The sequence below is a fragment of the Scyliorhinus torazame genome, chromosome 19 (genome assembly GCF_047496885.1).
Source record: "Scyliorhinus torazame isolate Kashiwa2021f chromosome 19, sScyTor2.1, whole genome shotgun sequence".
Lineage (NCBI taxonomy): Eukaryota > Metazoa > Chordata > Chondrichthyes > Carcharhiniformes > Scyliorhinidae > Scyliorhinus > Scyliorhinus torazame.
Genome location: NC_092725.1, coordinates 84931797 through 84945485, shown reverse-complemented (window position 1 = coordinate 84945485; position 13689 = coordinate 84931797). Strand labels below are relative to the sequence as shown.

The 13689-nt window shown below is 47.8% G+C and overlaps 1 protein-coding gene across 3 annotated transcripts in view; it reads right to left on the bottom strand.

Annotated features, from left to right (window-relative positions):
• The window catches only part of LOC140396271 (ADP-ribosylation factor GTPase-activating protein 3-like), a 91077-nt gene that overhangs the window by 52352 nt on the left and 25036 nt on the right, over positions 1-13689 (bottom strand). For all 3 annotated transcript variants that reach the window (XM_072484656.1, XM_072484658.1, XM_072484657.1), the window contains exons 4-5: positions 11162-11293; positions 2537-2614 (exon numbers count right to left, since the gene is read on the bottom strand). In XM_072484656.1, coding sequence (XP_072340757.1) covers positions 2537-2614; positions 11162-11293 — 210 coding nt within the window. The remainder of the gene's footprint in view (positions 1-2536; positions 2615-11161; positions 11294-13689) is intronic.

The following is a 13689-nucleotide window of genomic DNA, read 5'->3' as shown; positions in this document are numbered from 1 at the left end:
CAGTGCCACCTGGGAATTGCCAGGGTGCTGGGGTGGAACTGCCTGGGTCCGGGTTGGCACTGCCAGGGGTCAGGCCCGGGGGACTTGCCCATTGGAGGGGAGTGGTCCAGAAAGCAGGGGGGCAGGTGGAGACATTCGGGCTGCCGTTAAAAATGACACTCTGATCTGCGAGGAGCTGTTTCTGCTGACAAGATCACCTCACCAGCAGGAAATCTCAGATGTGGCCTCGGCGGGGAGAAACTCCCCGAGACCCAAAAAACCAGCAACATGCCGGTGAATAGTGGGCTGAACCTCAGCGCTGCATCCGCCGAGTAACACCCTGCCAAACCCACCCAAGAGGACTTAACTTTTGTCCGATGAATCCTATAAAAACCTGAGCCTGTGCTGTGTACTTTATTGAATGTGGGAACACTTCATATAGGAATGCAGCACAAAAACCTATCACTAATCATCGTATGGAACAATATTCTGACATTGCATTTTAAATTCTACAGATACATTTCAAAATGTTAAAAGCTGAAAGGAGAGCAGAGATAGGCTTTTGGGGAACTTTTTCAAACATAAAAGTACATTCAACTAAAATTAACATTACATTTGTGGGGGGAGAAACGGTGATTATCTGGACGAGATTCTCCAATATTGAGGCCAAGTGTTCGCACCGTCGTGAACGCTGTCGCGTTTCACGACGGCGCGAACAGGGCCCGGGCACAACCTATTTGGGCCAGCACGGCGCTGAAGCGGTTCACGCTGATCCAGCCTCCTTACGCGGTGCCAAATGGGCGCCGCGTCAACCCGCGCATGTGCAGTTGGGGCAGCTCAATGCTGCGCATGCACGGGAAACTTCTTACGCGCGCCGTCCCTGGCCCAACATGGGGTCGGTGTTCAGGGGCCAGCCGCGCCAGGAAGTAGGCCTGTGGGGGGGGGGGGGGGGGGCAGCCCACCGATCGGTGGGCCCCGATCGCGGGCCAGACCCCATCGGAGGCCCCACCCCCCCACAGGCTGTCCCCCCAGCGTTCCCGCAGAGTTACCGCCGGCAACGACCAGGGATGAACGGCGCCGGTGGGACTGTCATTTTTTTCGCCGGCCGCTCGGCCCATCCTGGCCGGAGAATCACCGCTCGCCATTTGCGGCGATTCTCTGAGCGGCCCAGCGCGATCATGCCGCTGGTGTCGGGGGGGGGGGGGGGGGAGAGAATCGTGTGCAGGTGTCGGGGCGGCGTGATGCGACTCGCGCAGCGACCCGCCGATTCTCCCACCCATAGTGTCTGTACTAACAGTCATTTTGGGGATTCATCACTTAAAATGTGTTGAATGATTTCAGTTAGTTGAATGTACAAATTTGCTTTTCAGTATGAGCCTAGGGGCTGGTTTTCTCGTGTGTGTGGTTCAGGATAACAGCAACAGCACAGGTTTAAATCCTGTTCTGCTGTGAGGTAGGCTTGGGACCTGCCTCCTCTCCCAGCCCCTAGAAAGTGAATGACTGGTAATGACAAACCACCACCGACAAAAAACTAACCAGTAAGCAACTGGATGAAGCACCATCAGGCAGAGCACACATGAATGAGTATGGACTTGTGTCCCAGAAAACTAGCATCCAAGAAAGATATTGGATTTAGTTTGAACTGCTTTCCAGATTTACCTTCCATCATCTTTCAGACCTCTGCAAGGTTACCTGCTTGCAAGGATGAAAAGTTCATGTTTGTGCCTTTGACACGATGGATCAGAGTTGTGAATCTTCCCTGCATTCCTTCTCATGCTTTAGATGTCTCCTGGGTGCCTCAGCTTTGACCTGTGCTCTACTGTTTTGGTTATGTCGTTCACTATTCCATCTGCTTTGTTGATTATCCAATATATTCAATCAGCAAGGAGTCTCTGCAGTCTTCTTTATACAATAGAGTGCATGTGTCTTCCATATTTTTTGTTTATTGTGCACTAATAATACATTCATTTTCTATTAAATATGTTGCCTAGCTCTTTCTGTAGATTCCAAGCTGATCCTTGGGTCGAGTTTAACCCCCCTTAGTCAACTGAATTTGATCAATTGGATTAAATTCTTGGATCCAAATAATTCAATACATGTTAGAAACTGTAGTTTCTGTAGTAAACTTAATAACAAATCCCAAAGACACTCCACTCAATACTTTCTCCCACCCCAAACATAATTCTACGAACAAATGCCTACTGTTTTCAGCAGATTAATCAACCTCTAATCCATTTCTAGGTTCAGCTGGTCAAATGCCCTAAAATCATTTTCATCAGCCGATTTCTAGCTTTGTAGTAGCAGTTCGAGGATGTAACATTTAGCCTGAAGAATCTTAATATTATTTCCCTTGATGCGCCCACCAAAACACATTCTAGGGGCCAGGAAAGGAGGCAAGTCCCAAGCCTACCTCACAGCAGAACAGGATTTAAACCACACACCAGAGCAAACCAGCCCCTAGGTTCATACTGAAAAGCAAATTTGTACATTCAACTAACTGAAATCGTTCAACAACAAAACACATTCTGATAAATTATGAAACAAATTAAACACTTACTGTAGTATGTGAGGCAAAGAAGTCTTCATCTTTACTCTGAGGTGACAAGGGCGGATTTCCTGAATCATCGACCCACAGCTGAACAATATTAAAAAAAAATTAAAAATAAAACATGCAACACATCAAATTTTACTTTTGATGTTCAAGACAAACATTTGCTTTTATTCGTGTTTGGAGTTTCTCTCCATTCCAGTTTGAACTCTAAACTAGAAACAGAAAACGATGGAAAAACTCAGCAGGTCTGGCAGCATCTGTGGAGGGAGAAACAAGAGTTAATGTTTCGAGTCCAGTATCACACTTCTTCAGAAATCTTTAGAAAGCTGTGATCAATTTAAAAATAAATACAGAAAATTCTGGAAAGCGAACACCCATTGTGACGGAAAAGAAAAATTACAGCATTCCTTATGTTGATCCTTCATGAATACTGAAGACTGGAAAAGGAACAAGCATTTGGGTAAAAAAAACGTACACAAAAGAACAACTTACATTAAATAACCTGCAAGCTAATTAATAGAGAACAAATGGTATGGAAAATCAGTACGATGATGCATTCCTAATTTCCATAAGTTACATTTACACTGTTAGTTTAGGGCCAATGTAATTCATGAGTTGGGCCTGATCCCAGAGTGAAGTGGAGACGCGCTGGGAGTGTAAATCCTGTGTTTCCAAGTCTTGTTTACCAAGTGCCCAAGGAATCCACTGAAACTCACTTTCTAAACTACCTGATCTCAATTCAAATGCTTTTTTTAAAAAAAAAATTTTATTAAAGGTTTTCATAAAATATCAATAACAAAATGAGAAAGAAAAAAGAACCCAACAGGGTTAAGTACAAACACAACCTAAAAAAGCAACCCCCCAAACCCCTCCCCCGCTGTACATAAATAATAAATTAACATTAACACCCCGACTTAACACAACAGGTGTATACACCCCCTCAGACCCTCCAGTGTAAATAACATAAACAAAAATAAAGTAAACCCCCCCCACCCCGAGCTGCTGCTGCCATTGACCAATGTCTATTGTTCTGCCAGAAAGTCTAAGAACGGTTGCCACCGCCTAAAGAACCCTTGTACTGACCCTCTCAAGGCGAATTTCACTCTCTCCAATTTAATAAACCCCGCCATATCGCTGATCCAGGATTCCACGCTTGGGGGCCTCGTATCTTTCCACTGAAGGAGAATCCTTCGCCGGGCTACCAGGGACGCAAAGGCCAGAATTCCGGCCCCTTTCGCCTCCTGCACTCCCGGCTCCTCTGCCATCCCAAATATTGCAAGCCCCTAGCCCGGTCTGACCCTGGATCCTACCACCCTCGACACAGTCCTCACTACGCCCTTCCAAAATTCCTCCAGCGCAGGGCATGCCCAGAACATATGGGTGTGATTTGCTGGGCTCCCTGAGCACCTAACACACCTGTCCTCACCCCCAAAGAACCGGCTCATCCTTGTCCCAGTCATGTGTGCCCTGTGCAGCACCTTAAACTGCATGAGGCTGAGCCTCGCGCACGAAGAGGAAGAATTCACCCTCCCTAGGGCATCTGCCCACGTCCCCTCTTCGATCTCCTCTCCCAACTCCTCCTCCCACTTACCTTTCAACTCCACCACCGAGGCCTCCTCTTCCTCCTGCATCACCTGGTAAGTTCCCGAGATCTTCCCCACTCCCACCCACCCCCCCGAGAGCACCCTGTCCTGTACGGTGTGTGGCAGTAGCCGCGGGAATTCCACCACCTGCCGTCTGGCAAACGCCCTTACCTGTAAGTACCTGAAGGTGTTCCCCGGGGGGAGCCTGTACTTCTCCTCCAGCTCAGCCAAGCTCAAGAACTTCCCGTCCACAAACAGGTCCCCCAACATTCGTATCCCTGCCCTGTGCCACCCCGAAAACCCTCCACCTGTTCTTCCTGGGGCGAACCGGTGGTTCACCCGTAATGGGGTCCACGCCGAGGCCCCAACTTCCCCCTTATGCCCCCTCCACTGCCCCCAGATTTTGAAGTCCGCCACCACCACCGGGCTTGTGGTATACCTCCTTGGAGGGAGCGGCAGCGGCGCCGTTGCCAGCGCCCCCAGATTCGTACCCACACAGGACGCCATCTCCAGCCTCTTCCATGCAGCCCCCTCCCCTTCATCACCCACTTGCGCACCATGTCGCATTGGCGGCCCAGTAGTACCCACAGAGATTGGGCAGCGCCAGCCCCCCCCCCCCTATCTCTACTCCGCTCCAGGAACACCCTTCACACACGCGGAGTCCCTCGCGCCCACACAAACCCCATTATACTCCTGTTAACCCGCCTGAAAAAAGCCTTCGGGATAAACACGGGGAGGCACTGGAACAGGCACAAAAACCTTGGGAGCACCGTCATTTTGACTGACTGCACCCTACCCGCCAAGGACAGCGGCCCCCCAGCTCCTGGCCACCTGGACCCCCAAATATCTGAAGCTCCTCTCCGCCCTTTTTAGTGGGAGCTCGCCAATCCCCCTCTCCTGATCCCCTAGCTGAACTACGAACAGCTCGCTCTTCCCCATATTGAGCTTGTACCCCGAAAAGTCCCCGAATTCCCTAAGGATCCTCATTACCTCTGGCATTCCTCCCACCGGGTCCGCCACATACAGCAGCAGGTCGTCCGCATAAAGCGACACCCTATGCTCCTCCCCACCCCGCACCAACCCCTTCCAGTTCCTCGACTCTCTCAGTGCCATAGCCAGGGGTTCAATCGCCAGTGCGAAGAGCAGGGGGGACAGGGGACACCCCTGTCTCGTCCCTCGGTGCAACCGAAAGTACTCGGACCTCCTCCTATTTGTGGCCACACTCGCGATCGGGACCTCATACAACAGCCTAACCCACCTGACAAACCCCTCCGCAAACCCAAATCTCTTCAGCACCTCCCACAGGTACCCCCACTCTACCCTATCGAAGGCTTTCTCAGCGTCCATCGCCACCACTATCTCCGCCTCCCCATCCCTCGCCGGCATCATGAAAACGTTCAAAAGCCTCCGCACATTAGTGTTCAACTTTCTCCCCTTCACAAACCCCGTCTGGTCTTCATGGATGATCTACGGCACACAATCCTCAATCCTCGTGGCTAAGACCTTCGCCAGCACCTTGGCATCTACATTTAGCAAGGAAATCGGTCTGTAAGACCCACATTGCAGGGGATCCTTGTCCCACTTCAGGATCAAGGAGATCAGTGCCCGGGACATCGTCGGGGGCAAAGCCCTCCCCTCCCTTGCCTCATTAAAGGTCCTAATTAACAGCAGGCCCAACAGGTCCAAATATTTTTTATAGAATTCGACCGGGAAACCGTCCGGCCCCAGTGCCTTCCCCGCCTGCATGCTTCCTATCCCTTTGATCAGCTCCTCCAGCCCAATCGAAGCCCCCAGTCCTGCCACCAGTCCCTCTTCCACCTTTGGAAACCTCAATTGGTCCAGGAAACGGCCCATCCCTCCCTCCTCCCGTGGGGGCTCGGATCGGTACAATTCCTCGTAGAAGTCCCTGAAGACCCCATTGATGCCAACCCCACTCTGCACCACGCTCCCTCCCCTGTCCTTAACTCCCCCGATCTCCCTAGCTGCGTCTCGCTTCCGAAGCTGATGCGCCAGCATCCGGCTTGCCTTTTCCCCATACTCGTAGACTGTCCCCTGGGCCTTCCTCCACTGCACCTCCGCCTTCCTGGTGGTCACCAGGTCGAATTCGGCCTGGAGGTTGCGCTTCTTCCTCAACAATCCTTCCTCAGGCTCTTCCGCATACCTCCTGTCTACCCTCACCATCTCCCCCACCAGCCTCTCCCCCCGCTCCCTCCGCTCCTTGTGGGCCCTAATGGAGATCAGCTCTCCGCTCACCACCGCCTTCAGTGCCTCCCATACCATCCCCACTCGGACCTTCCCGTTGTCGTTGGTCTCCAAGTACCTCTCTATACTTCCTCGGACCCGCTCGCTCGCCTCCTCGTCCGCCAACAGCCCCACCTCCAAGCGCCACAGCGGGCGCTGGTCCCTCTCCTCCCCCATCTCCAAGTCCACCTAATGCGGGGCGTGGTCCAAAATGGCTATTGCCAAATACTCGGTATCCTCTACTCTCGCTATCAGCGCCCTACTCAAAATGAAAAAGTCGATTCGAGAATAAGCCTTATGGACATGTGAGAAGAATGAAAATTCCCTGGCCCCCGGCCTTGCAATTTAAATGCTTAAGAAACAAATCCTCCATGTCCACTTTCTATTAATTTAACTTTCTTACTTTTGGGAACATAAAGAGGACAGTTACATTTCAGTCTGGCAGGAGTCAGCAATATAAACACCTTCAGTCGGTCAGGAATCCACATTTCAGCCACAGCTCTTTTGTTAAGAGACAATATGAATGCTCCCGTCACCAGCATGAACAACACCAATTCATTAAATTCCAACATCCGCTTTTAGAGTTTACTTTACTTTAGAACTGCTGTTCTACAAATAATTTCAAGCTATGTGCATCACCACCATTGTTTGGAATGGTTAAAAGAACTACATTTTTAAAAATTAATTTTTATAGAATGCGGCCATCGCTGGCTAGGCTAGCATTTATTGCCCATCCATAATTGCCCTTGAGAAGCTGGTGGTGAGCTACCTTCTTGAACCGCTTGAGTCCATGTGGTGTAGGTGCATCCATTGTATTGTTAGGGAGGGAGTTCCAGGAATTTGACCCAGTGAACGAACGGCAATACATTTCCAACTCAGGATGGTGAGTGACTTGAAGGGGAATTTCCAGATTCCCATGTGTTCCTTCTAGACGTTAGTGGTCGTGGGTTTGGGAGGTGCTGCCTAGGGAGCCTTGGTGAGTTCCTGCAATGCATCTCGTAGATGGTACACAATTGCTACAGTGTATTGGTGGTGGAGGGAATGACTGTTTGTGGATGGGTGTCAATCAACCGGGCTGCTTGTCCTTGATGGTTACAAGCTTCTTGAGTTTTGGAGCTGCACTCATCCAGGCAAGTGGAGAGTATTCCATCATGCTCCTGACTTGAGTCACATAGATAGTGAAAGGGTTTTGGGGAGTCAGGGTTAGAGTCTCTGATCTTCTTTGGTAGCCACATAATTTATACGGCCAGTTCAGTTCAGCTTCTGGTCAATGGTAACCCCAGGATGTTGATACTGGGGGAGTCAACAATGGCAATTCCATCAAATGTCAAGCGGTGATAGTCTCTCTTGTTGGAGATGGACATTGCCTGGCACTTGTGGGGCACAAATGTCACTTACCACTTGCCAGCCCAGCCTGGATATTGTCACGGTCTTGCTGCATTTGAACACTGCCTCCTTCAGTATCTCAGGAGACGCGAAAGGCTGATTAATAAAATTGAGGGCATGGCATAGAAAGGTCGACTGGTTTTTTTTAAATTGGCTTCAAGACAGAAAACAAGCTGTGGTAAGTGGTTCTTTTTCAGAATGCAAGATAGTAGCAATGGCATTCCTTAAGGGTCAGTGTGAGGACCACTGCTTTATTTGGCGTAAAAATGACTTTGATATTGAAATACACAGCAAACTTTGTCAATGACAGCGGGGGGGGGGGGGGGGGGGGGGGGGGGGGGGGGGGGGGGGGGGGGGGGGGGAAGAGAGGCAGCCGCACACTGGAGGCCAACCACTCGAGGCCAACCGCATCGCTCACAGCAGAAGAAATGACCAAAGTGATGGTTGTGGAACATGAAAAACAGTTCACAAAGACATGGAAGCGATGAAGAAGGTGATGGGGGCGGTATTGAAAATGCTGGTGGAGGAGGCAATTGCCCCGGTGAGGGCGGCGGTATAAAGCGCAGCGGCGGAGGTGCGGGAGCAAGGTGAGACACTGAAGGAAGTGGAAAAGGTATTATCGCAGCACAGTGATCAACTCACCTCGATGGGGAAGGAGTTGCGGAAGGAGAAAGAGACCAACAAGAGTCTGCGAGCCAAAATGGAAAACCTGGAAAACAAATCCAGGTGGCAGAATCTGAGGATCGTGGGTCTGCCCGAAGGGGTGGAAGGCCCGAGGCCGACGGAGTATTTTGCCACGATGTTGGCGGAGCTATTGGGGGAGGGGGACGATCACTCTTGATACGAACTGGATCGGGCTCATCGGTCGTGGAGACCTATACCAAAGGCGAGTGAGCCGCCAAGAGTAGTAACTGTGTATTTCCGTAGGTATAGCGTGAAGGAGAAGGTCCTGTGCTGGGCAAAGCAGAAGCGAGTAGTGCAGTGCGCTGGTATACGCATATACCAGGACTTTACGGTGGAGCTGGCGAGGAGGCGGGCTGCCTTCAGCCGGGTGAAGGCGGCACTGTACATCAGCAAGGTGCAGTGTGGCATAGTATATCCAGCTAAGTTGAGGGTGACCTACAAATCCAAGGACTTTTATTTTGGGACGGCGGAAGAGTTTCCGAAGGCAGATGGACTGTGGCAGAATTGAGAAATGGGGCTGGGAAAGGGCCGTGGACCAATGTAGCCTCATGTAACTTTATTTTTTCACTGCATGTTGGTGTATGCACTAAATGAGTTGACGCTGCATATTTGGGCAAGGGAAGAGTTGGAACTTTCATTTGCAATGATGGTTCTTTGGGGCTTGGGTGTGTATGCGGAGGTTGTGTGCTAAAGGAGAATTCTTGGTTTTCCTGGGATCGGGCAAGGGCGAAGGAGACCCGGACGGGGGCCTCCACGCTGGCCGGTTTAAGCCGGCTGTTGAACAGGAGTGAGGTGGGGGAGGGGCTGTGGTCATCGGAGCCTGGAAGAACAGGTTTCGGTGAGTCTAGCCAGGGTGAAAAGTAGGGGTAAGGAACTGAGATTGGGGGGAGGAGTTTACAAGAGGAAGTGGAGGGGAGGAGTTTGGGAGGGGGGGTGGGGGAGTATCTACAATTCATGGCTGCCATTCACGGTACTCTTTCGGGGATTGGATGGCATCGAATATTAGGAGGGGTTTGGGGGCAGGTGGACTATATATGTTAACCATGCCCGGGGCGATTCCTTTTTCTTTTTTCCTCCTTGGGAGGGTTAGTTTGGGGGGGGGGGGGGGGGGGGGGGATGGGATCATTGCTGTTGGTAGGGGGATTGACATTGTATTCGTTACCGTTTACTGTTTGTTGGTGGGGGGTAAATCCTGAAGAAAATGTGAAAATGGAGAATAAAAATATTTTTCAAAAAAGAACAGTAAGGATGATACCGACCGGCTGCAAAAGAGCATGTGTAGACAAGCAGAATGGGCAGACAAATATTAGATGGAATCTAATTCACACAAAAGGGCAGGTATAGACAAGCAGAATGGGCAGACAAATATTAGATACAATCTAACTCACACAAGTGTGAAGTCATGACTTTTGGCAAAAGGTAGGAAGATCCTGTCCCACCGATCCGTCTGGCTTCTACAGTGGCAGAGCAACACGTTCACTTTAACATATTTAAGAAGATAGTGTTGGTATATCCGTTTAACGATGCCAGTTTCACTTTAACGTCGTTTGCGATTTCCTCTTCAGTGGCCTGTCAGTTCATATCACTTTTCCCAGTGCTTCCATGCTTTCCCTCAGTCCCTCTTCCGGTCCCCCTGACTCCCGGCCCTGTTCTTTAGTCAGTCCTCAGGATCGTTTCTTCAGCAGCTCCCAACATCTGGCTCCTGCTGCTGGCTTCACTCCAGTGCAAATTCAGAAGCAAAGCCACAAGTCCTCGGCTCCATCAAGTGGCAGAAGTTGATTGGTGCAGGTAGTCAGGACTTCCAACTGCTGCCTGAACTAAACAACTTCTGCCACTAGATGTAGCCCAGCTGAGATGAGGACAGTTGTAAAGAAAATAACTGCATTCCATGTTGCATTGCTTTTATATTTTGTGATGCATTTTTGTATGCAAGTTAATTCAACTAGAAATGCACAGTGCTGCATGTACATGATACAGGTATTTCACCTCCTATATTGTTTTTCATTGGGCGAGAAATGTCCGAATCAGTGTGGCTTTAACACTGATTCCTCTAAGAAGCTATGATTCACTTAAAATTGTGATTTTCAAGAATGCAATGATAACTCGAGAGGGCTTACTGTACCAGGTACAAATGCATATATATTTGCAGAAATTATATTCAATTAGAATTGATAAATGTTCATAAATACAATCCTCCTGTCACATGCTAACACAGTTTGCTCATGTGTTCAACTTCAGCTAATGGGTTGTGTTGCTGACAATGCTGATCTGAGTTACTCATTCATAATTACTATAATTTAACTGCATATTGATGTTTATACAGGAGTAGCATGCAATATGTAAAATTACAGCACACTGATATAGTATTGAAATAGTCTGTTGAAGTCTTAAGTGTGTTGCAGGGTAAGAGATATTGGGTTAAAATTAAATTGACAAAGCAATTCTCGGTCATTCAAGATCTACAGAACAGGGCTCCCATCTCTGTTGGATATATTCTGGGATGTCATCACATGACCTCCTACCTTCAATTGGCCCTCCACCAGACTCCTGCCATTGGTCACCCAACATCTCAGTCATCATGGAACCCCCCACCTTCCCAATGCCTTTTTCAATGTGTTCCAGCTTTGACTTTTGAAAATCTGGTCACCCTAGTCCTGGTCAGCCCTGAATGTTCCCAAACTCAAGTACATTGTGCAGTGAACTCTAGTCGGTCATTTTCGCAATAAATTATGCTTACCTCAGTCCCATATTTTCTAGTCGCAGCAACTGCCAGTGATCGGAGCTTCTCCCTATAAAGCTGCGCCGCACGGCTGTTGTATTTTGCATTAGTGTCGCTGGTGTTGCAACCATGTTGACTGAAGAAAGCATTCTATAAAAATCAAAATAAAGTTACCTTTATCTGCTCTTGAACTATACATAAAGATGCAGCAAAGTAAAGCAAAGCATGGACTTTATTTTCCAGTGCATCTTGTGGACATATCACTACCATTGTCCAGTAAGAAAAAATTACATGCCAAGCTTGTAAAGACACAGTGGTATCAAGCTAACTAGAGGCTTACTGCATTTACTAAGGACTGGTGGCCTTTCAGTGAACGATGTGATTAGAATGTTCACAGATTATGAAAAAGATTCCATTATAAAATTACTGATTAAGTACAACACAATATTTTAATTCCCTACCATTGACTTTTCTATTGATTTTGCCATTTATTTGTTCAAGCAACAGTCACAATTGCAGAATACAGTGCTATCATTTGCATTTCACTGGAGTATAATGAAGGGTGGGTGAAATCTGCATATTAAACATCCTGTAGAAAGGCCAAGATTTTGTTATTTCTTAATTTGCATCTAGAGATTATTTCCAGCTGTAAAACACTTGGGTCAAGTGTTGGTTAGGAATCTGTCATGAGCAATAGCAGAGAGAGCATTTTCAATTAGCAACATCACACAAGAACCATATAACATATTGCCTCAAGTATCAATTTTCCCCTCCCTACAGCATTTTGGTAGCAATAAATTAAACAATTACATGACAACAATGTTAATTGTGAAAGTAAATATTGTACGCAATGCGATATTGACTTTTTTTAACCTTCCATATCAATCAGTCTTCAGAAAATCATCAAATGGAATAACCTACACATTTGTATTTATTTTTAAAACCGTTCCAATTTTTTACAAATCCAGTGAACCCTGGATATCGAGGGATATACAGCATTGGTCAGGAGATATTCAGGGCTCAAAACAGCAGAAGCCCTAGAGTTGTACAGAATGTGCAAGAGGGAACTTAAATAGGAAATTAGGAGGGTGAAAAGGGGGTTGAAAGGATACTGGTAAATTAAAGGAAAATCCTAAATTGTTTTACAAATATATTAAGGGTAAAAGGATAACTAGGGAAAGAGTAAGGCCCTTTAAAGACCACAGTCATTTGTGTGTGGAGCCGGATGATGTAGGTAGAGTTTTAAATGAATACTTTGTGTCAGTGTTCACTTGTGAGAAGGACAGTGTGGATATAGAAATCAAAGAGAAGGACTGTAATAAAATTAAAAAGATCAACATAGATAGAGAGGAAGTTCTGAGTGGTCTGGCAGGCTTAAAAGTAGACAAATCTCCAAGGCCAGATGAAACATAATATAATAATAATCTTTATTGTCACAAGTAGGCTTATATTAACACTGCAATGAAGTTACTGTGAAAAGCCCCTGGTCGCCACACTCCGACATCGGGTACACCGAGGGAGAATTCAGAGTGTCCAATTCACCTAGCAGCACGACTCTCGGGACTTATGGGAGGAAACCAGAGCACCCTGATGAAACCCACGCAGACACAGGAAGAACGTGCAGACTCATATCCCAGGATGTTGAGTGAGGCAAGGGAGGAAATAGCAGGGGCGCTGGCAATAATATTCAATTCCTCTCTGGCCACAGGAGAGGTGCCGGAGTTCTGGAGGATAGCCAATCTGGTGCCATTATTCAAGAAGGGAGGAAGGGATAAACCAGGAAACTACAGGCCAGTCAGTCTAACCTCAGTAATGGGGAAACTATTGGAAGAAATTCTGAGAGACAGAATTAATGTGCATTTGGAGAGAATTGATAAATCAAGAACAATCGGCATAGTTTTGTTTAGGGGGTGTCACATCTGACCAATTTATTGAATTTTCGATGAGGTGACCAGGTGTGTAGATGAGGTCAATGCACTTGATGTAGTCTACTTGGACTTCAGCAAGGCTTGTGATAAGGTCCCACATGGGAGACCCATGGAATCCAAGGAAATTTGGCAAATTGGATCCAAAAGTGCCTGAGTGGCAGGAAGCAGAGGGTGATGGTCGAGGGGTGTTTTTCTGACTGGAAGCCTGTGCCCCGTGGGGTCCCACAGAGATCAGCTGTTTGTGGTTTATATAAACAATTTAGATATGATTTAGGTATGAGGGCTGATCAGGAAGTTTGTGGATGGTACGAAAATTGGTGGGGTGGTAAATAGTGAGTATAGCCATAAATTACAGGAGAATATAGACGACTGGTCAGATGGGCTGATCAGTGGCAAATAGAATTCAATCCCGATAAGTGTGAGGTGATTCATTTGGACAGGACGAACAAGGCAAGGGAATATATGATAAATGTCAGGATCCTGAGAAGTACCGAGGGACCTTGGCATGCATGTACACAGGTCCAGTAAGGTAGCATAGTAGGTGGATACGGTGATTAAGAAAGCATATGATATACTTGCCTTTATTAGCTGAGTCTTAGAGTTTAAGAGCAGGGAGGG